This window comes from Lathamus discolor, chromosome 5 (assembly GCF_037157495.1).
Source record: "Lathamus discolor isolate bLatDis1 chromosome 5, bLatDis1.hap1, whole genome shotgun sequence".
NCBI classification, from domain to species: Eukaryota; Metazoa; Chordata; class Aves; order Psittaciformes; family Psittacidae; genus Lathamus; species Lathamus discolor.
In genome coordinates, this window is record NC_088888.1 from 31,668,463 (window position 1) to 31,689,768 (window position 21,306).

General features: G+C 37.7%; 1 protein-coding gene across 4 annotated transcripts in view; it reads left to right on the plus strand.

Annotated features, from left to right (window-relative positions):
• Positions 1-21,306, plus strand: part of LYST (lysosomal trafficking regulator) — an 87,141-nt gene that overhangs the window by 59,589 nt on the left and 6,246 nt on the right. For 3 of the 4 annotated variants that reach the window (XM_065680228.1, XM_065680230.1, XM_065680229.1), the window contains 20 exons: positions 765-956; positions 1,470-1,648; positions 3,298-3,504; positions 5,169-5,345; positions 5,826-5,902; positions 6,623-6,811; positions 7,494-7,639; positions 7,724-7,820; positions 8,500-8,561; positions 8,926-8,981; positions 10,329-10,481; positions 10,815-11,059; positions 11,799-11,865; positions 12,779-12,935; positions 13,316-13,456; positions 13,867-14,084; positions 15,396-15,626; positions 16,335-16,524; positions 17,318-17,454; positions 18,128-18,226. In XM_065680228.1, the coding sequence (XP_065536300.1) occupies positions 765-956; positions 1,470-1,648; positions 3,298-3,504; positions 5,169-5,345; positions 5,826-5,902; positions 6,623-6,811; positions 7,494-7,639; positions 7,724-7,820; positions 8,500-8,561; positions 8,926-8,981; positions 10,329-10,481; positions 10,815-11,059; positions 11,799-11,865; positions 12,779-12,935; positions 13,316-13,456; positions 13,867-14,084; positions 15,396-15,626; positions 16,335-16,524; positions 17,318-17,454; positions 18,128-18,226 (3,020 nt within the window). Of the gene's footprint in view, positions 1-764; positions 957-1,469; positions 1,649-3,297; positions 3,505-5,168; positions 5,346-5,825; positions 5,903-6,622; positions 6,812-7,493; positions 7,640-7,723; positions 7,821-8,499; positions 8,562-8,925; positions 8,982-10,328; positions 10,482-10,814; positions 11,060-11,798; positions 11,866-12,778; positions 12,936-13,315; positions 13,457-13,866; positions 14,085-15,395; positions 15,627-16,334; positions 16,525-17,317; positions 17,455-18,127; positions 18,227-21,306 lie in introns of those variants that run through there. The other variant, XR_010613010.1, reaches the window with a different exon arrangement.

The following is a 21,306-nucleotide window of genomic DNA, read 5'->3' on the forward strand; positions in this document are numbered from 1 at the left end:
TATAAGTGAAGCTGCATGTAAGACTTTGTATAAGATAGACTTTTAAAACCTGACATATATTTGATAAAAAACCCCCACCAAAAACCTGCCTCAAACAAAGAAAACTGCTGTTAGTCCCAGTTACTCCAAGCCTCTCTCTATCAGCCTACGTAAGTATAGTGAAAATACTTTTATATCAACAAATCTAGTAAGGCACTAAAGATGACTTGAAAAATAGTTATTTCTGAAAGAAGCAAGTTCAGTCAAGGCCTACCAGTTAATTTCAAGAAAATTTTAATGAATATTCTAAGTTAGAAATAGTACTTCTATCAAAATTAGTGGCAATGGCTATGGTACAAAATGTTGTTTATAACCTGTTAATACAACTGACGACTCATTTGTGCCAATAAACCTACTTTGATATGCAGTAATTCTCTTGTATGATTAATTTTTAATACTTCATCATAATTATACAGTAAAAAGATAAATAAAAATAACTGATAGAATCTGCTTTACACAAATATGCAAGCTGTAGAATAAATCTGATCCTGAGAATAACTTATTTCAAAGTATCACTTCCTCAATTTTATATAACTATTTTCAAACAGAAAAGCTTTTAAAAGAAAGACAAACTTCCAGATAACATGTATGTTCTCTTCAATAGTTAAGTATTTCAAATGTTTTGTTTCCTTAAATGATGTGAGCTCTTTGGATGGAAGCTGTTGCTGAATGATTAACCCTTTGTGTATTTTAGTAAGATGCTATTAGTGTTTCTCTCTTTAAAGGTTCCAAAAAGTTTCCACTTGCTCAGTCTGATGCTCTGCTGATGAAAATGCGCTCACTAGCAAGTGAGGAATTCAATATGATGATGCAGCGGAGAATGAGTCAAGAAAATCCTATTCAAGCCACTGAGGCGGAGTTTGTACAAAGGTTACAAAGGCTGGCTGTTCTAGCTGTTAACAGGCTCATTTATTTAGGTAGGATTTCTTTCTGTTCATCTGTTTTGACAGCTAGTGTAGTGCTGTATGAAAACACCCCAAAAGCAAGAATCCACTTGAAATGTTTGAGAGGAAAGTAGTACTGCTTATGCTAGTTTAATGGATTTAACCATTCTCTCAGCAATTTCTCTCTCAGTCTTATGTAACTGACAATCTGGATACCGTTTTTATCTGAATGAACTAGATGAGTTGTTTTAATTCTATGTTGGTCCATTCATGTGTTAACTGCCTGAATTATTACCTGAAGATTTAACTCTGTGAAAGGGAGCATCTGTTCCCTTTAAGTGTATTAGTTTGCATGTTTCTCTGAACTGGCTACATTTTGTAAGACTTGATGACTTCAGGGGCTAGTTCAAATTTCACAGAAGAAAGGAGGAGTAGCTATGGTAAATATAGTAGTAAAGGCAGTATTCGATTTAATGCAAACTAAAGGATCGTAGGTTTGTCTTGCTTGAGATAGTACTGATCAATATGTGCCTGTTCAATTTTAAGCATCTACTGAAGAATGCCTTGATGTACTGGGTATCACAGAAAATATAAATCAAAGCAAACTTTCAGCATCCCAGCTGGAAGTTCCTGAAGAGGAAAGCCAGCATGAGCTGCCTAGCAGAATGAATCCTTTTCTTAAAGAAATGTTCAAAATGTTGGTGGAAGGTGTCAAAGTAGCCATTGTAAGTAACTGGATATTGTTCACATTAAATAAAGCATGTTTCATAAAGTTCCTTTATTGGGAATTTTTAATGCATGAAGCTTTCTGTCCATAAATGCTTTTCTTACTGTCTTAAATAAGCTATGGCATTAAAAAGGCTGTTTAGCCTCCCAGTTACTCTGCAATTGTAGAAAAACTAAATACATCTGTTCTAATTTTTACCTTAACATTTAGCAAAATTGTGCTTCTTGAACAAGCATACTAGACTTCTGTGTGGTCCACAAATTTGCTTTGTCTCTTAAACCTCAACATTTCAGTTTTGGAGCCTATAAAACAGGATCTGCTGTGCATCCACAGATGGAGAGTTTGAACAATTTGTGTCTATAAGATTTTAGAGTGGAGATGGAGAATTTTCCTTTTGTGTCAATTGTAGCCAAAGGGTTGAGTTTACTAGCATATGGGTGGTAGCCTCTTCACCTGTCCAAGGTGATCGGGTTTTGCTTGGGTAATTTGAAATACTTTTATTGGAAAACAACTTACTGTTTTTGTTTCTTTATTTCTCTTAGACCATCTTTATAAAAAGTAGCTCAACCTAATTTTCTTTCTAGCTCTGGAAAATTAAGTTTATTAAGTCGAAGGAGGTGATCCCGCCCTCTACTCTGCACTTGTGAGACCTCACCTGGAGTATTGTGTGCAGTTCTGGTGTCCTCAACATAAAAAGGACATGGAACTGTTGGAACAAGCCCAGAGGAGGGCCACAAGGATGATCAGGGGACTGGAGCACCTCCCATAAGAAGATAGGCTGAGAAAGTTGGGGCTGTTCAGCCTGGAGAAGGCTGCGTGGAGACCTCATAGCAGCCTTCCAGTACCTGAAGGGGGCCTACAAGGATCCTGGGGAGGGACTCTTTATTAGGGACTGTAGTGATAGGACAAGAGGAAATGGGTTAAAACTTTAACAGGGGAAGTTTAGATTGGATATAAGGAGGAAGTTCTTTACTGTGAGGGTGGTGAGGCACTGGAATGGGTTTCCCAGGGAGGTTGTGGGTGCTCCATCCCTGGCAGAGTTCAAGGCCAGGTTGGACAGAGCCTTGGGTGTCATGGTTTAGTGTGAGTTTGTCCCTGCCCATGGCAGGGGGGTTGGAACTAGATGATCTTAATGTCCTTTCCAACCCTAACTATTCTATCTTATCTTTCCATCATGCTTTACTTGTACTTACCAAAGATGGCAGTTTTCTTTTTGTGAGCACAAGCACCTCAGTCCAATGCCTGGTTTCTAATCTTTTGAGGTAATTCATTCAGAAGCAAGTGATTAACATAGAAGGACTACTTATTAAAATAAGCAAACAAAAAAACCCTTTTATTTTTAAACCCTCTACATCACAGTTCACACTGTTTGGATTGTTGTATAGTCCATCTAACTGAAAATCCCTTTTTTTCTTAATATTGGCAGATTGAAAAAAATGTACTTATTTTCTTAGAATGAATAAACCCTTCTTCAGTTTTTAGTAGAACAGGTTTTAAACTGTAATAATGATCTTTAAGCTAAAATTAAACACTTTATTTTGGTAGAGAAATCTTTGTCTTTACATTTTGATTGCACTAACTGTGTTGTGTAATGTGAAAAACATAGTAAATGCAAATTCTAACTCTAATGTTAAATAAAACTCTTAGGGCACCAGCAGAATGAATGCACCGAAGCAACAGTGGAAGCGAATCCTTTTGTCATGTAAGGACACATTCCGCACGCAACTTGGCAGGCTTCTTGTACACAGTTTGTCTCCAACAAGGGCACTGCAAGAGAGAAAACAGACCTTGGAGATGGTACATGAAATAAATCACCAAGAGATTATGCGTGACTGCCTCAGCCCAAATTTGCAAGTAAGTTCAAGAGTGTGGAAAAAGTTTGTAAAACCTGTATTTGATGCTTTTGTTTAAATTTTACAATTATTTAGAACTGTACATAGCTAAAGTTGTTTGCTGGTGTTTTAGCAGTGTTTACTGTAATGACGAAGTTATGTCATACAAAATGCTTATGTGTACGTCTGAGATTCCTGTATTACCCTCAGGGTAGACAGTTTTCTAAGAGACAGGATAGAATGATGATCATAGAATCATAGAACGGTTTGGGTTGGAAAGGACCGTAAGATCATCTAGTTCCACCCCCCTCTGCCTTCAGGAGGGATGCCTTGCACTAGACTGTGTCACCCAAGGCTCTGTCCAGCCTGGCCTTGAACACTGCCAGGAATGGAGCACTAACAGCTTGTCTAGATAATGAAGTGCCAGTGACTCACCACCCTCACAATAATAAAACATTTTCCTTTTATCTAACCTGAACTTCCCCTCTTTAAGCTTAAACCCATTACCCCTTGTCCTCTTACTACAGTCTTTGAAGAGCCCCTCTCTGGTGTCCTTGTGGGCCCCTTTCAGATATTGGAAGTCTGCTAAGAGGTCTAAATGATTATGTCTGTAATGTCTAGATCTGTTGACTCTGTAGCACATCAATGTCACATCTCCATTGTAGGGCAGAAGCAAAAGGTTGTACTAGTTTTAACTTGAAGAATTTTACTAAGGATGCTAGAACTTAAGCAGATTAATGAAGGAATTACCCTTGCCTTGCCAACTGCAGATTTCCTGAAACTTGTAAGAGCTGATTGCCACTAGATTTGAAGAGGCAGGCAGTCCTCAATCAAAGTAGTACTCTATCTTTTCTTATTTAGCCTTTATTGATTCTTAAAGTGGTATTGTGTATTCTATGTTCTTAAATGGACAAACAGTTTCCCCTGCCTTTTTGGGTTTGTCAGGAAGAAGCTTCTCTTGATTGTACCCTTAGTTTACATTTTAAAGAAAGCATTTCTTAGAGCCATGATCAGAAATGGGGTAAGAATGTTGCTGTTTGAGATCTTTAGGAACTGCAAGAGTGAAAGAAGAATGTAAGATGGGCCACAGTTTGACTTACTATATGCTAATGAGGGAAAGTGCTTATTGGATGAACCTATGACACTTAATGTGTTTCTGATCACATATATGTTGTTCAGTTGACACTTTTACCAGTAAGAAAAGAGCTGACATTCTAGAAGTGGCTGCTTTGGGAGAGTGTCACGTTGAGTGCATTTATGCCCTGTGTCTGCTTAACCTCATTATGTCAGCTCTAAGTTGGTTACTCAAATAAGGTGTAGCATTACCGCCAGGCAAAAATAGGAGTGCCTAGCACGTATTTCCTAAAGTATAAACAAGGCTGCAGGAGCTGAGTACTTGAAAAAGAAACTTCGATTTCCTATAAGCCATTTGAAAAGTCTCAAGGTGGTGAATGAAATTTTAGCACGTGGAGGATTAAATTCAGCATATTTTCTACTTTCGTAAAAGTTGTTCTTCAAACATTAAAATGGGCATTTTTTTAAAGTCGCAGAAGACTTAAAAGAAATCTGCCCAGGCTGACTAGGAAGGGGAATAAAGCTGAAATTATAACCTGCTCAGCGTTGTGTTGTGGAAATGAGAATAACCATACTTCTGTTTTCCTCTCTTCACTTCTTTTCATCTTCTAGCATGGACCTAAATTAGTGCTTTATTTGTGTGAGTTAATGCACAATCACAGTGATGAAATGACCAAAGAAGAACAAAGAGCAGTAGGAGACCTTGTGAACACGTTGAAATGTTGTGGCTATAAATGCATTCCCCTGAGCCCCCGACCAAAACCAGACCTAATAAAAGCTTTGAAAGAGGTTTGTGAATAAAAATTATACTTAAAGTGGGCATATTTGAGAGAATTCTCTGTAAGATGGGGCCAGAGTTTTACTGCAGATAATGGCTTTGTTTGTTTCGTGCATGGCTTATGCTTTTGGGCACTCTCTTTGGGTTCTGAATACTTCCATCACTTATATTCAGTGCTGCACAGCAAGCACATGCTAAATTTTCTTGATTAAACATTTTACTTAAGCCAGACAAAGGCGAGAGTTTGTAATTACCTACTGGTGTATCTCGTTGTTGGGAGAAGAAAGTTTTTATGGTTCCTTTAAAAAAAATACAGAATTTAGATATAATGTAATAAAAATGTGTTAACTGAAATGTCTTGATGGTTTTAAATACTGTGAAAGTATCAGTTGAACAATTTTGTTAGTCTTTCTTCTTTAAATTGGCACATCCGTTAGCTTCTGCTTCTTTACTTTTTTTTTAAATGGACAAAATAATGTGTAAAACTTCAGGATCAGAAGAAATATGAGATGGAAGAAAGTGTGAACAAAGCTGCTTGGGAGAAGACAATGGCTAACAATCGGCAAAAGTAAGTGCTGCCTTAAAGGGGCTGCAGGGATCAGTTTTTGCTCATCTGGCATTTCACCCATAATTTTAAAGCTGTTGTCTGTCCATTCACCTCTCCTGTTGTGGGCTGTGCAACAAATGTAAGGCAGGTGCCCCTGCAACTAACTGATTCTGTGAATAAAAAACATTGTATTAATTGTATTATTTCAGCACTTTTAAGAGCTATGTAGACTGCTACTATTTGGCATATTTGGTAGCTTGTGGTGAATCAAGAGGTTTTTTTTTCCATTAATTTAGATTGTAAGTTTTGCCATAGAACTAAGATCTGAGATGCACGCACGTTTCAGTGTAGGCAACTAATAGCTGTAAAGGTCAGCTCAGTTGAGAGATAAGACTTTACTATGTTAAATATCTTAGTGATTTGAGCAGTGGTAAATAACTGTTCTTAAGATGTTTATTATAATGACTATACATTAACTAGTAAGCCATACTAATATATATCTGCTGATCTTCTGATGGCTTAGCTTGGCTTTTGCCACAACTAATAGCTTTTTTGAAAGGCTAAGAAGCAGAAGTTATACCTGAGTATTGTGACAATCATGTAGGCTAAGCTGCTTTGCATCTGCCATAATGAACTATGGGTATCTATTGCCAAGTTGACTGTATTTTATAAGGCATTTTGGTGTCTTGCCTTCCCTTTTCAGTGTTTATTTGTCATTTTAAAACAACTCTCTTTCCTTAGTCTCTTTCAACGTCTGGATACAAAATCTAAGGACATTTCTAAAATAGCTGGAGACATCACACAAGCTGTGTCTCTGTCACAAGGAATGGAAAGGAAGAAAGTAATCCAGCACATCAGGGGGATGTATAAGGCAGAGCTAAGTGCCAGCAGACACTGGGAGGAACTTGTTCAGCAGCTTACCCATGATCGGTAAGTTTTTCTCTCATCCCAGTGAAAAAAATGAGAGGAGACAGACTCTATGCCTGATACATGCTTCTCATTCTACTTAGAGACACATGAAATGTAGATGATTAGCAAAAGTAATTCCCATTTTAACATTATATGTTCAAAGACTTGATTTATTCTTCAATTTTTCAGGGTTAATAGCCAAGTCCTGTTTCTGTGCCATTTAGACAGCTTTTTTGGCAAATATATTTTGCTCTACTAGAATAAAGACTGCCTTAAAAATTCGATATCTGGCATTACACTGATGGAATAACAACATTTTGGGGGTCATGTTATTCACATTAGGATCCAGGTATTGTGCTCACTAATCTGTGCAGAGCAAAAGATGTCTTGACAAAACATCAAAACAATGGTATTGTTACCACTGCAGAACTGGTATTATGTCATGCTTGCAGCAGCAGAGTTTTCAAAATAAGGTATTGGATGCATTGTATTGCTGTTCTGATGAGAATTCGCCACTTCAAGAGCAGTCTTGCAGTAGTAACTCATGAGTAGTCAGTCAGTGGGATAGCTTATGAGAATAAGTTAGTCTTTTGATACTTTTTCAGAAAAAAATTGCCCAGTGTATTACTCTAAAACTTTTGCCTTTCTTTTTAAAGAAAAACAGAATGCATAAACATGTACACTCTTATCTTTTTTTCTTTAGAGCACTCTGGTATGACCCAGTCTATTACCCAACTTCTTGGCAACTGGATCCAACAGAGGGCCCAAACAGAGAGAGGCGTCGCTTGCAGAGGTGCTACCTGACTATTCCAAACAAGTACCTTCTCCCAGACAGGCAGAAACAGGAAGGTAATTACAACATGTTCTAGGAGCATACCTCAGTTGTAATGACTGCTAGTGCCTTATCATTTGTGGGTTTTTTTTTTTTTATAGGCATGATAAAAACTCCATTATCTTATCTATTTGAAGACAAAACACATTCTTCTCACTCTTCTACTGTAAAGGATAAAGCTGCAAGTGAACATATAAGGTAGGGTTTGAGTAATGCTTACCTCTCTTTCCTGCCATCTACTATTCCAGTGAAACAGTTCACCTTACCTTTTTGTCTAAATAAAAATTGAAAAATAGTCAAGTGAGTTAAAAGACTTTCCTGCCGTACTTGTGAGCAAAAGATCAGAGTTACCAACATGTATATTTTCTGATTCTTTAATCAGTCTATCTCCACAACTTCAGAAATCATTAAAAGCAAACACCATTTGGTGTGATATGGGGATGGGACTTCTGTGGGATAACCTGATGGGATTTCTTTACTTATTTGTCACTTAGATATCTAAGACAGGCAGTGCTACTAGATCTGGTAGGTCTTTTCATCAGTGTTCAAAAGCAAATTGTATTTTCATCCTCTCTGCTTTTACCATTGTGCTACTCAAGTCTGCAGTTGTGTTGATTTACCGTCTATTACAGGCCTAAAATAATATATCTATATTGCCTATAATAATAGCCAAAAGCACACAAAGAAATAAATACAAATACGATAATGTGCAAGTCTAGAGAGTTGAGGTTCTATTTTATTCCCTTCTTTGGGATTTGAACCATTAGAATCATGATGTTGAAAAGTCTAAAATGGTAGCCTTTGAGGCTGTTAGTCTTGGGTACATGCAGAAAGGTACATAAATCCATGGGCAATAATACACTTTGAAATATTTCAGAGTTAATCGAAGATGTATAAGTGTAGCACCTTCTAGAGAGACTGCTGGTGAACTGCTGCTAGGTAAGTAGATTTTGCAGTCCTTGTAAATATTTTTGTGTAAGATTCTTCTGTATACATAAACTCAGCTGACTCTTTTTAAAGTAATTGAGCTGTTGCCTGTATTACATCTACTTTATAGATAAGTTTTGCCTTTCTTCCCTGTTATTTACATGAATGCTATTTGGACTGTAGTTCAGTTTTAAAGTTGCAGACTTAAAAACTTGCTAAAAGATGCTGAATGATAAATTCTGTTTCTGTCAAGTACTGTCTTGCCCAGCTACTATTCTTAGTATTCCTAACCCTTGGATGCTGTTTACATAACACTAAGATGCATTATACAAAATGTAATATCATGTACCTTTTTACATCTATTTTTTTCCTGCAGGAAAATGTGGCATGTATTTTGTTGAAGACAATGCTTCAGACACAATTGAAAACTTGGTAATTATTAGAGCATATTTTCTAGCTTTTAATATATCAAAACTATGACCATGAGTAACTTTTGTCTACTGCCACTGAGATTGCCAGAGTACTGGAGTCAGAGGTCTCTGGAAAGGCCAGCCAGACTGACTAGTACTATAGTTAGAGGTCTCTGGACAAGGCTTCTGTTGCCTCTGGCTGTGGAATTCTTGGTGATAGAAAAAAGCAAAGATGTGGGCCTGGGGCTGGGAGGGGATGAGGAGGGGTATGGGGAGGCTTCTGTACAATGTTGGTTGTTGCTCTGAGTTCATCAGTGTAAGTGCTTGAGCTTGCTTTGATCTGCACACGAGAGCTTTTCTTACTGGAAGCTGGAGCACTAGGAAGTACAGAAACTCACAAGTGTATGAACTGTGCTGTACTCTATCATAGGATGTTCTCGTTCTCCCCTTATCCTGTACAACAGATGACTATCTTGTGGAGGAAACTGGACCTGACCTAATCCTTTTGATAATATGTCAGCCTTTGTATAAGCTTATACATCCAAGAGACATGTCAGAAACATAAAGATATGGGTTATATTGCTGAAAGCATAAAACTGTTTTCAGGGAGCTCTTCCATGCATCCATTAAGCACACAGCTGCTGTGATTTCATAGAATCATAGAATAGTTAGGGTTGGAAAGGACCTCAAGATCATCTAGTTCCAACTCCCCTGCCACGGGCAGGGACACCTCACACTAAACCATCCCACCCAAGGCTTCATCCAACCTGGCCTTGAACACCACCACGGATGGAGCACTCACAACCTCCCTGGGCAACCCATTCCAGTGTCTCACCACCCTAACAGGAAAGTATTTCTTCCTTATATCCAGTCTAAACTTCCCCTGTTTAAGTTTTAACCCGTTACCCCTTGTCCTGTCACTACAGTCCCTGACGAAGAGTCCCTCCCCAGCATCCCTATAGGCCTCCTTCAGATACTGGAAGGCTGCTATTTTAAGATGTTACTAGCTGTTTTGCTGCTTTGTCTTTCATAGAACTGTCAGAATTGGGATTTGTGGCAAAGCTTTACTTGCTCTGGTTGGCTGTCCAATATTTTAGCTTAAGAGACAGTGAAAAGATGGCATTATGTGTTAGTGTTAGGGAACTGGAGCAGCTGACGAGTATGCATATCCACTCTTGAGGAGAGTGGAGTGTGGGAAACATGTATGAAGAAAATCACAGCAACGTTTTAAAGAATCACAGCAAAATTAAAGTTTGCCTTACAAATGGCTACATGCTGGCTGCATTTAAGGGTAGGCTGCAACCCTTTAAAGATTTCTTCTGTAAAAACCTACTGTTCAAAACAACTTTTTCAATTGCAAATTCTGCAGAGTTTTCATGGAGGAACTGAACCAGCATCATTTTCTTGGACCTATGAGGAAATTAAGGAAGTTCATAAGCGCTGGTGGCAGTTAAGAGACAATGCTGTGGAAATATTTCTAACAAATGGCAGGACTTTACTCTTGGCTTTTGATAACACAAAGGTAATGTGGCACTGATGCATAATATATCAAAGCATTTTGCTTTGTTGCCTTAACATGAATGTTCATGCATTGGTTTTTCAGGAGACCTGTTGCATGGATTAATTAATTTCTGTCTAATAACTTTGAACAAACTTTGGTCAGCTAGACTGCTAGCAAACACAGTCATGTTGTCAAACATCTCTGATGTACTAAGACACGGAAGAATCTTAGTAATGCTAAACAGTAGTGCATTATGGCATATATCTGGAAATTTGTAAAATGAGAAACTTACTAAGTCTTGATAGTTTGAATCTTTTTAAATTATGTGATTAAAGCTGTGGTGTTTTCTTCTAGGTCCGTGATGATGTGTACCACAACATCTTAACTAACAATTTGCCTAACCTTTTGGAATATGGAAATATTACTGCTTTGACCCACCTGTGGTGCACAGGGCAGATTACTAACTTTGAATATCTGACTCATTTAAACAAACATGCGGGCCGTTCCTTCAATGATCTCATGCAGTATCCAGTATTTCCTTTTATACTTTCTGACTACATCAATGAAACGCTGGACCTAAATGATCCATCAGTATATAGGTAATATGAAATGTTTGGAACTGGTTATTTCCAAAGAGTTGAACTGATCATCCAGTATAACTTTTTAACTTCATTATACTAAACTGCACACATATACAAATGGAAATGTTCGGGGGCAAGCCTGATCTGTAGTAACTCTGGGCTTGTTATAGTAAGTGAGTGCTTCACCTCAGATATTTAAATAAAATGCTTAGTATTATGAGTGTGTATAATCAAATGATGCTATGATTTGGACTTATTTACTGTCTTAATGGGATATGGATAGTCCACAGATTTAAATAAAAGCCGGATGTTTAAACTGATGTGAATGAAGACTTGCAGGCCAATTAGTGAAAGTTGAATAGAAAAGGAAATAATATTGTACATTACTTGGCCAGTTACAAAATCATATTGTCCACATTGTGAATTGTCCCACCCTGATGAATTTCTGTTAAGCCAATTTAGCATGTGTGTGCACAAAGTCTTTGCCTTTATGTGATGCCTCTGATTTGACAGAGGCACTTTGCATTTGCTTGCCTGTTTCTGTGCTATGGTGGGTAGCCTATGGGTCTGAGTTTGCCTTCGGCACTAACTGAAAGTGGCCTTTTTGTTTTCTGAACTCTTGTAAAGTGCTATTAAATCTTGCTTGTCACTTTCATTACATTAAATTAAAGGTGTCTTTAAAAATAATGGAGTATTAAATGATGTGAATCAACATATTTATAAAAATGACAAGATATCAGTACTATTTCTATTACAGAAATCTGGTTAAACCAATAGCCGTGCAGTCTAAAGAAAAAGAGGATCGTTATGTGGATACTTACAAGGTAATTTGGATAACATGTTTCTTGCCTTTTTCCTGTGTAGAAATGTTATGAAGGCTTTAATTTTTCTAACATATACTGATGGGGTGAAAAGAAACCACAAGGTGTTTTATGCCTCTGGTATTCTCATTTTCAGTATGCTGTGTTGCTTGGGAATTGTTCATAATATGCTTGTAACCTGTGTTACCTATTATATTATAATATGCTTGTAACCTGTGTTTGTCCCTCTGCCTGAAATCATAAATCAATTTAGTCTTTCCATGTGATACTGCTGAGGTTAAATTGATATCTTCTTACATACGACCACACATATTTAGATATCTCTAAAATCAGAACGATAACTTACTGCTGTTTGTTTGAAATTACTTCAGTGGAACTTATGTCTGTTCTTTATTTGATAAGAGAAAGTACTTGTTTTCCCTCATGTACTCTGTTATTTTAACAGGCCCTAATATGATTACAATGCTCTTTGCTTTTTTTTCTCTTCAGAATGTTTTAAAGGCTGTAGGAAATGACAACATGCTGGGGAGTGAAAGCATCTGCAGCCAAACCTTCAAATAGGTCTATATCATCGTGGTTTAGTGTATTATTTGCAGATATTTTTTCCATTTAGTATTTATAAATCTTTGCAATGACTCCGCTGTGTTAGAAAATGAGGGGAAAAACTAAAGCAAAAGTAATAAATAACAGAAAATACTTAAATCTGCTTAAGACTGGTACTGAACTGGATTCTAAAAGTGATAATGTCTTTAGACACTTATGATTTATTTGATTCCAAATCACTTTGAAATGTATGTTCTTTTAAAAGTTTCAAGTTTTATTCCTAGACAACTTAGGCAAGCTCTTATTTCTGTTACTGGAGTGCAGTCTAAGTAGGAGGTTTATGTTAGTTTTTTTTTTTCTACTACTTTTCTAGTATTTGGAAGAAGAGTACCGTAAAGGAGCACGAGAGGATGATCCTATGCCTCCTGTACAACCATATCACTATGGATCTCATTATTCCAACAGTGGAACTGTGCTTCATTTCCTAGTTAGGCTGCCACCTTTTACTAAAATGTTTTTAGCCTATCAAGGTAAAGTTACTTTTGCTTGCATTTGCCTTTCACTTCTGGACCTTGTCCCACTGACCCAGGAATGCTATTTCTTACTCTGTTTAGCAAAGTTTATCAATCCTAAATAGCTAAGTTCAGTAAAACTGAATCTGGTATGCTTTCATAGTAGACGGATATTCTGAAATTGTCTGTCTAGACCATAAAGCTGTACATCTTACATTTATAACTTCATCTGGAATAAAAAGATGACCTTAAGTCTATGTCTAACACGTAGTAATAGAGATAGAAGAAGTCCAAATGTTCTCAGCTAACTGGAGAGCAGTTAACTAAGAAGTTGCAGATGTACAACTGTTATACTGTCTGCCATTGATATAACAAATTTAGTTTGGATTTCTTTACAGATCAAAGTTTCGACATCCCAGACAGAACTTTTCACTCTACCAATACAACCTGGCGACTGTCTTCATATGAATCAATGACTGACGTAAAGGAGCTTATCCCAGAATTTTTCTATCTTCCTGACTTTCTAGTTAACAGAGAAGGTATACTGAAGGATGACAAAACTGTATTCCTGGAACAGCTGTACAGTTGACCCTATAGGTTGAAACTGATAACATTTATATCCCTAGACTGAATAGGCTAAGTAGTAGATGTATGGGAGAAACTGGCGCATGTTTGCAGGATATGCTAAAAAAGCTGTTATGTAGGACTTGGGAGAAGTATTTTCATAATTACGACAGCAGTGCAAAGGCATTTCCTGTTGTCTGATTTTTCCATTTGAAAGAGTTTGTACAGCTTGAATGTGTTTGGGGAGGTGGGGTGTCTTGTTAATGGTGCTGCTTTGCTTATCAGCAATCTCTGTGCTTGATGGCTAAGTTTCATAGAACCCTATAAAGACCTTTTTGAAGTTACTGTCAACTAAAATGCTGGAACATTACTCCCCTCTTTGTAGGTTTTGATTTTGGAGTACGTCAAAATGGTGACAGAGTAAACCATGTCAATCTTCCACCCTGGGCTCGTAATGATCCTCGTCTCTTCATCTTGATTCATCGTCAGGCCCTAGAGTCTGACCATGTTTCCCAGACAATCTGTCACTGGATTGACTTGGTGTTTGGTTATAAGCAAAAAGGCAAGGCCTCTGTTCAGGCTATTAATGTCTTTCATCCTGCAGTAAGTATTTGTTAAGCAGTGTGTTTGCTCATTGTACACAGCAACTTAATGGGAGAAAGTTCAGTCTGACTTGCTTGGAAAACATCCAGCATGAAGCAAGATCCCTTGCTTGTGAAGCCTTGAATAAGAAAAGGCTTTAACCATTTCAGTGCAGAACTAATAAGATCCCAGGAACTGCTGTGAGACTTAGTGTATTTGTTTGCTTTTCTTGCCTTGTGGTAGGTGGAGGGGTGATCAGGTATGGGGTTCAGCCTTTCTGGATAGTTGTTTGCAGTGGTATGTAGGTACTACATTTACCTGCTTCCATATCACTCAGAAGAAGCTTTTAATTTAGGCAGATAGTGCTGCAGCTTATGATACAATTAAAATAGTTCAGTTTGTCGTGAGCTCATTACTTGTGTTCTTCCCTTCATATACATCTTGTGCTTTGTCCCTTTGTTAATGGGCACTTCCCCTCCAGTAAATTTAATTTCAAATAAGTCTTTGTTAAATGTAAAGAATTCCAGAATTTCACTATGTAATCGTAACACAGATATCTTGGATTGTATTGTTTAGCTTCAGTCCTTACAATCACAAGGCTTGTTCAACCAGGCAGTCCTGGTTTCAAAAGCATTGAGATGTTATCCTATATAGCTGGAAGAGCTAATAAAACAGTAGTTTTTGTCAGTGGTGCCTTTTTCTTTTCAAGTAGCCATCCAGCTGCTTTCCTTCCTTATTTTGTGCTTAAGTATTGATCTAGTTACTGCCTTAGGTCTCAGATATTAAGTCTGTATGAGTGTGTTTATTGGTTTGGGTTTTTTTTAAGTGAAAAGTCAAGGTCTTTGTCAGTGTGACTGAGGAAAAGTGTGGTACAGAGAGAGGCATGAAAAAGACAGGTAGACAGAAGTTCTATTTGCCTGAACTATGAAGGTTCTTTTTCCTTCCCCAGCCCCAACCAGAGCTTTAACATGTTAATTAAAAAGATAAAGAAAACCTTGTCAATTTTTTCTTTTTCAGACAGCAACCTGTCTGGTTTTGCACAGATTGGTAAAGGTCTGAGAACCTCTTTGCCAGAAATTAGTCATGGAATACAAATGGGAGTAGCTCCCATGGTAAATCTTAAAAGTGGTAGTTACCTCCATCAAATGCGTAATAACAAGCTTACTGTTCTCAGCGGCTCTTCAGCACTGCCATTGGGGGATGGCTTCTGATCCAAATCTTAACCAAACAAGTGAAGAGTCTGCCTCTAAATTTGTGTTCATGTGTTGAGAGATCTTTCTCAAAGATAAACCTTATTCTTGCCTCTCCCCTTTTATTTTTTCCCCTCTCTAGACCTACTTTGGGATGGATGTTTCTGCTGTTGAGGATCCTGTTCAAAGAAGAGCTCTTGAAACAATGATAAAAACATATGGGCAAACACCTCGCCAGCTATTCCATGCAGCACATGTTAGTAGACCTGGATCCAGGCTTATCATGGAAGGGGAACTTCCTGCTGCCATGGGATTACTAGTGCAGTTTGCTTTCAGAGAAACCAGAGAACACACTAAAGAAATAATATATCCAGTATGTCATTTTGATTTCAATATGGCTTAATTATCATTCATATGCTGTAATTGTTGTACCATTGTGTTTAGAGTTTTCTCCCTAAAACTGCAACTTCCTACCCATATCATACCATAGAGAAAATACACAAAATTAAGGTGGTAGTGAAAATTATTTTCACACTTTTGATACACTTTGTATATATCTATATTTTGTATATAACTAAGATCTGAATTTCTTGGTTATAGCAAACAGGTGTTGTAAAGCATTTCACTTAACCATTTTTATACTTTCAGTGGTGAATTCTAGAATCTGTGTGGAAACCTGTAGTAGATAACCACATACTGTGCTTTCTTCCATCTTTGTCCTACAGACAAAGAAAAAGTTGAACCTTCTTCACTTTAAATACTTGTTTTTCCTAAAGTCCAGTGAGAAACTGAATCCTTGCACCTAAAGAAACCAGAATTTTTCACTAACTACCTAAACTGCGAGCTTGCTACCTCACCCCTTTTAGAAGTGAGAGAACTCCCTTAAAGCTGATAGTTCAACTGATGACACTAGAGTGTTTCATACTTGTCTTTCTAGTGTTTTTAGAATACTTGCACAGTCCTAACTGTGTCATTTCTTACAGGAATGTGATATGAATAATTCTCCCTTACTAATGAAATAATGTTTTTCTGAAAACTTTTAACCACCTTTTAATTTGAACTTTATCTGTGCTTGGTTTAGAGTCCATTACCATGGATAAAAGGCTTGAAGTGGGGAGAATATGTTGGTTCCCCAAGTGCTCCAGATCCTGTTGTCTGCTTTAGCCAACCACATGGAGAAAGGTTTGGCTCTCTCCAGGCTTTACCAACTAAAGCTATCTGTGGTTTGTCCCACAAGTTTTGCCTTTTGATGATATATAGCAAGGAGCAAGGTATGAATTTGTGCTTATTCTCTACATGTACAATACATGTGAAAATAAGCCATAAAAAAAAAAAAATTAAATTTAATGCTACCCTTATTCTCCAGTTAACTTCCCAAATTAAGTTACTTTTTCCAAATACTGATTTATAAGTCCAGTAACAGCTTCCTTGTGTGTGGTATGTTTCCTGGAGGGTGGATTTCACTTGTAATTTTCAAAACTACAATAGAGGTTCCCCTGAGTTGGTATTTTTGATAACAAAACTAAGTAACCCTCTTGAAGGAGAGGGCACTGGAAAAGCATGCCCAGAGAAGTTGTGGCTCTTCCATTGCGGGAAGTGTTCAAGGTGAGGTTGGATGGGGCTTTGATCAACCTGGTCTAGTGGAAGGTGTCCCTGCCCATGGCAGAGGGGATGGACTAGATGATCTTTGTTTCCAACCCAAACCATTCCATGATTCTATAAAGTTATGAACAATTGATCCTCTGTCTGGGAAGTACTGTCAGCCTTTTCCCCTTTTCTCCACTTCCAGTGGAGAACATTTCTTCAAACATTTCTTCAAAAAAGCTTTGTCCTGGTTGCAAGCTCTCTTTGGAGAACAGTCAATGTTTTTAGTTTCTGAAAGCTGTTTATAATACACTATGGATTAAACCACAGCCCAACAGAAGACATCTTGTTTTGTAACTTCAGGGGTTTTTATATTCTAGCTTGTGGTAAAACATCGAGCTGAGATTTTTATTGTTGACTTAAAAAAATGATCAACTTCTTGGTTGCACATGCAATGCAATAATGTGTGCCTTCCTTCAGGTGTGAGAAGCATGCACAGCACAGATATTCAGTGGTCAGCTATCCTGAGCTGGGGATATGCTGATAACATTTTAAGATTGAAAAGCAAGCAAAGTGAACCTCCAGTCAACTTTATACAGAGTTCACAGTTCCATCAGGTAAAGAAAAATCAAATTTTTCTGCAATTTAATACAGGTAATTTAAGTGGTGGCCTGACCTGGCAGAAAGTTTTCTTGTTTTCATTTTTCTTGGAGATGAGCATTCAAACACCACTATCTAATATGTTTCATTTTGCTTTGGAGTGTGTCTCATTGCTCTAGTGTGTATCATCCCTGAATGTGCTCCTGTACTAAGTAAAGATACCTTTTGAATGCCTTTGATCTTTGTAGCTCTTACCTCCTATGGAATATTGGTGTGTGCACTTATAAAAGCTTAAGCTCTGGGTCAAGAAAAATGAATACAGGAAAAAATTATAGATGCTGCACATTAGAACTCCTATATAGCTTAGAATTCCTCTGAAAAAGATTGTCTAAAAGATTGTTGGGAAGCACTGCATAATCTCTGTGCTCCAGTGGTTGGTGAGATTCTACACAAAGGATTTTGGCTGATGATATGATTGTAGATCTGTAAGTCTGCAGTGATTCTCTGCTCTAGCTGTAAATTCTGGGCTACACAGAATTTTCCTCTTTGCTTGGTTTCCAAAGTAATAACAAATATGACCTAGGGCAGGTATATTTTAACTCCTGGATTTCTTTAGCTTAGGTATTTTACATGTCTTTCCAGTCAGAATAGTTTCTGTTGTCATTTTTTCTGGCTTTTTGTTTTTCCAAGGTAACAAGTTGTGCTTGGGTGCCAGACAGTTGTCAGCTGTTCACAGGCAGTAAATCTGGTGTCATCACAGCATATATGAACAGATTTACTAGCAATACGGTAAGTCCTATTGGATAGGATTTATATTTAAGGATTTAGCTGTATTCACTACTTCAGCTTTTCTTTAAACAGGAAAAATGAGAAAAGGGGATTGCTATATTCGGAAAAATTTCTAAAAATATTTTAGAATTTTTTTTTATTCTGAATTTAATTTCTAAGAAGATTTAAAGTTCTTGTTTAGTATTCTTTGACATTGGTAAATAGATTTATCTCAGCATGTTTATTAGTGTTTGGTTTTTGTTTTTTTTAAGATATTTTCCTACTGCTAGCCTCTAGACAGCCTTCATCATCTGAATACACATACAGCTCCAACTATGTTCAGGCTAGGGCTTGGAATTGAAGCACTCTGGCACAATGAAGTCTGCTACATTAGGAGTAACTCCTGTGAAGGATAGAGAGCTTTTCAAAGCCTTAATTGAAACCGTGGAATGCATTTTCCCAAAGTAAACATTTCAAATGCAGAAGACACTCAGACTATAAAAAAAACAGGATGAAATCTCAGACAATATATATATTAACCACAAAGCCTTTTTCTTCACTTTGTCCTATTCCCCCAGGGGAAAAGCTGTGAGGCGGGAAGGAAGAAGAGTAACTGGCATTACTTAATGCATTAGTGGAAGATACTGAGATACTAGTAGAGATCACCCTAAAACTATGTGGTAACAACCATGGTATAAAAACATGAATAGAAATTGAAATTCATCTTCTGGTTCAGACCAAATTTGAGTTCTGTCTGACTTTGCCAGCAGTAACTTCTACTCTTCATAGTACTAACAAAGATTTCGCAGCTTTCTTGAGAGGTAATTTTTCGGTATCTGTAGGGTTACCTGTAATAACTATACTGAATTATCAAATTTAGGTTAATGCAGATAGATACAGGTATTGGCAAACACATTTATAGTATTGTACTCCTTGATGCTCTTGAATCACTGCATTAGCATGGGCTAGAAGGAATCTTGGTATGATCTGCTATGCCTATCCAGTCTCCTATTTTAAATGACAGTAACAGCAGGTGCTTAGTAGGTCAAGAGAGGTTTAGTAGGTCAAGAGAGGTTCTCCTCCCCCTCTACTCAGCCTTGGTGAGGCCGCATCTGGAATATTGCGTCCAGTTCTGGGCCCCTCTGTTCAAGAAGGACAGGGAATTGCTTGAAGGAGACCAGCGCAGAGCCACAAAGATGATTAAGGGAGTGGAACATCTCCCTTATGAGGAGAGGCTGAGGGAGCTGGGTCTCTTTAGCTTGGAGGAGACTGAGGGGTGACCTCATCAATGTTTACAAATATGTAAAGGGTAGGTGTCAGGATGATGGAGCTAGGCTTTTTTCAGTGATATCCAGTGATAGGACAAGGGGCAATGGGTGTAAACTGGAACATAGGAAGTTCCACGTTAACATCAGGAAGAACTTCTTTACTGTAAGAGTGACAGAGCACTGGAACAGGTTGCCCAGGGGGGTTGTGGAGTCTCCTACACTGGAGATATTCAAGGCCCGCCTGGACAAGTTCCTGTGTGATGTACTGTAGGTTACCCTGCTCTTGCAGGGGGGTTGGACTAGATGATCTTTTTAGGTCCCTTCCAACCCTTGGGATTCTGTGATTCTGTGATTCTGCTTAGACTGGGAAAAGCACAAAGAATTAAAGCAAGTCAAGTTTCAATCAGTTGGATCTGAAGTCAGGCACCTTAACTGCTCACCAGAATAGTGAATTTGTAAATAACCTGTTCCAAGACTTAAATGCCAGTTAAAAGGTTTTGGGGGTCCTAAAATAGAAATATATTTGCTTCTGCAATGCTAAAAAGAAACTCCAGTAGTGGGGTTTCCTTGCATTTCCTACAAACAAGTGATTTTTGTTCAGCTGCGCAGATGTTCTCTTTGAGACTCTCTGCTGAATTTCTCAGTGCTGACAGTTTTACATGCCCCAGGCAGACTGACCTTATGCCAATTTTGTAGCTCCTGTTGTTGAGTTCAGTTACCCAAGTCAGGGCTGCAGGGAATGCAAATGCACTTCCTAGCATCTGTTCTGTATGCATCTTGTCAGCTGTTCAGTGATAGAGTGAACAGTGTGTTATAATGCGGTACTTGAAACATGAATATTTCTCCCTGCTTCACATTTAAAATTTCAATGCATAGACATAAAACAGATCATGTTGTTAATTGAATATGGGAATTCAAAAGCATGCTGTCAGAATTCAAAAACACCTCTGCTCTGTATCTCAGTTGCTCTGTTTCTTCCTAGCCCTTAAGATGGTCAAAAAACAATGAAGTACTGATTTGAAACTGTGATCTATCTTGACAATTAGTCATACCTTCAAGAAAACCTCAGCTAAGGGTTTCTGGTTGTACAAACTACTCTAGCCTCCATTTGCTGACTATTGGGGCTGTCTTGCAAACAAAGAGAGCATGCTTTAATGGTCTGTTTGAGTAAAACTGTCAGCGATTGTTGAAATGCTCCGCTCAAATGCTGTAGGCGATCATTTTGGGTAGCCAACAGAAAGAACTGCTATTTCAAGGTAGATGCATACCTGCATGTCTTACCACATCTGAATAGTGGTTGTTATCGAAAAGCAAGTGGGAAGTAAAAAGGGGATGTTATTTTAGCCATTAGGTAATTACTTCATAACTTATTATACCTTAATACAGTTGCTGCTAAAAATCTAAAAATGTGAGGAAACAAGCAGAAAAAGGCTCTGTTCTTTTACAAAGATTATTCTAATCTCTGTACAGCCAGTTGTCCTAAAGCATTAGTATTCTGATTAAGCAGCTACTTCAACTTACCCAGTTTTCAGGAAGTCTGAATCATTTAAAATTATATAACTTGAGTAAGAAGTATTATTTAGTGTGAAATTTGCTGCTTAGTTTTCATCTGGATGTTTCTATATTTAAATTGACTTCCTGCATATTTTTCCATCTTGGTATCACTGAAGGACTTGGCACCAATTTGAGGAATTCCCAATAATTCCCTGTACACAAAGCAATAAGTGCTGAGCTGGGTTTTCTTTCAATTTCCAAGTGCTTCCTCTGGATGCTAAAATATCGAGACTGTCATTTTGCTGTCATGTAGAAATGGCAGTCTTGTAAAAAACAAAT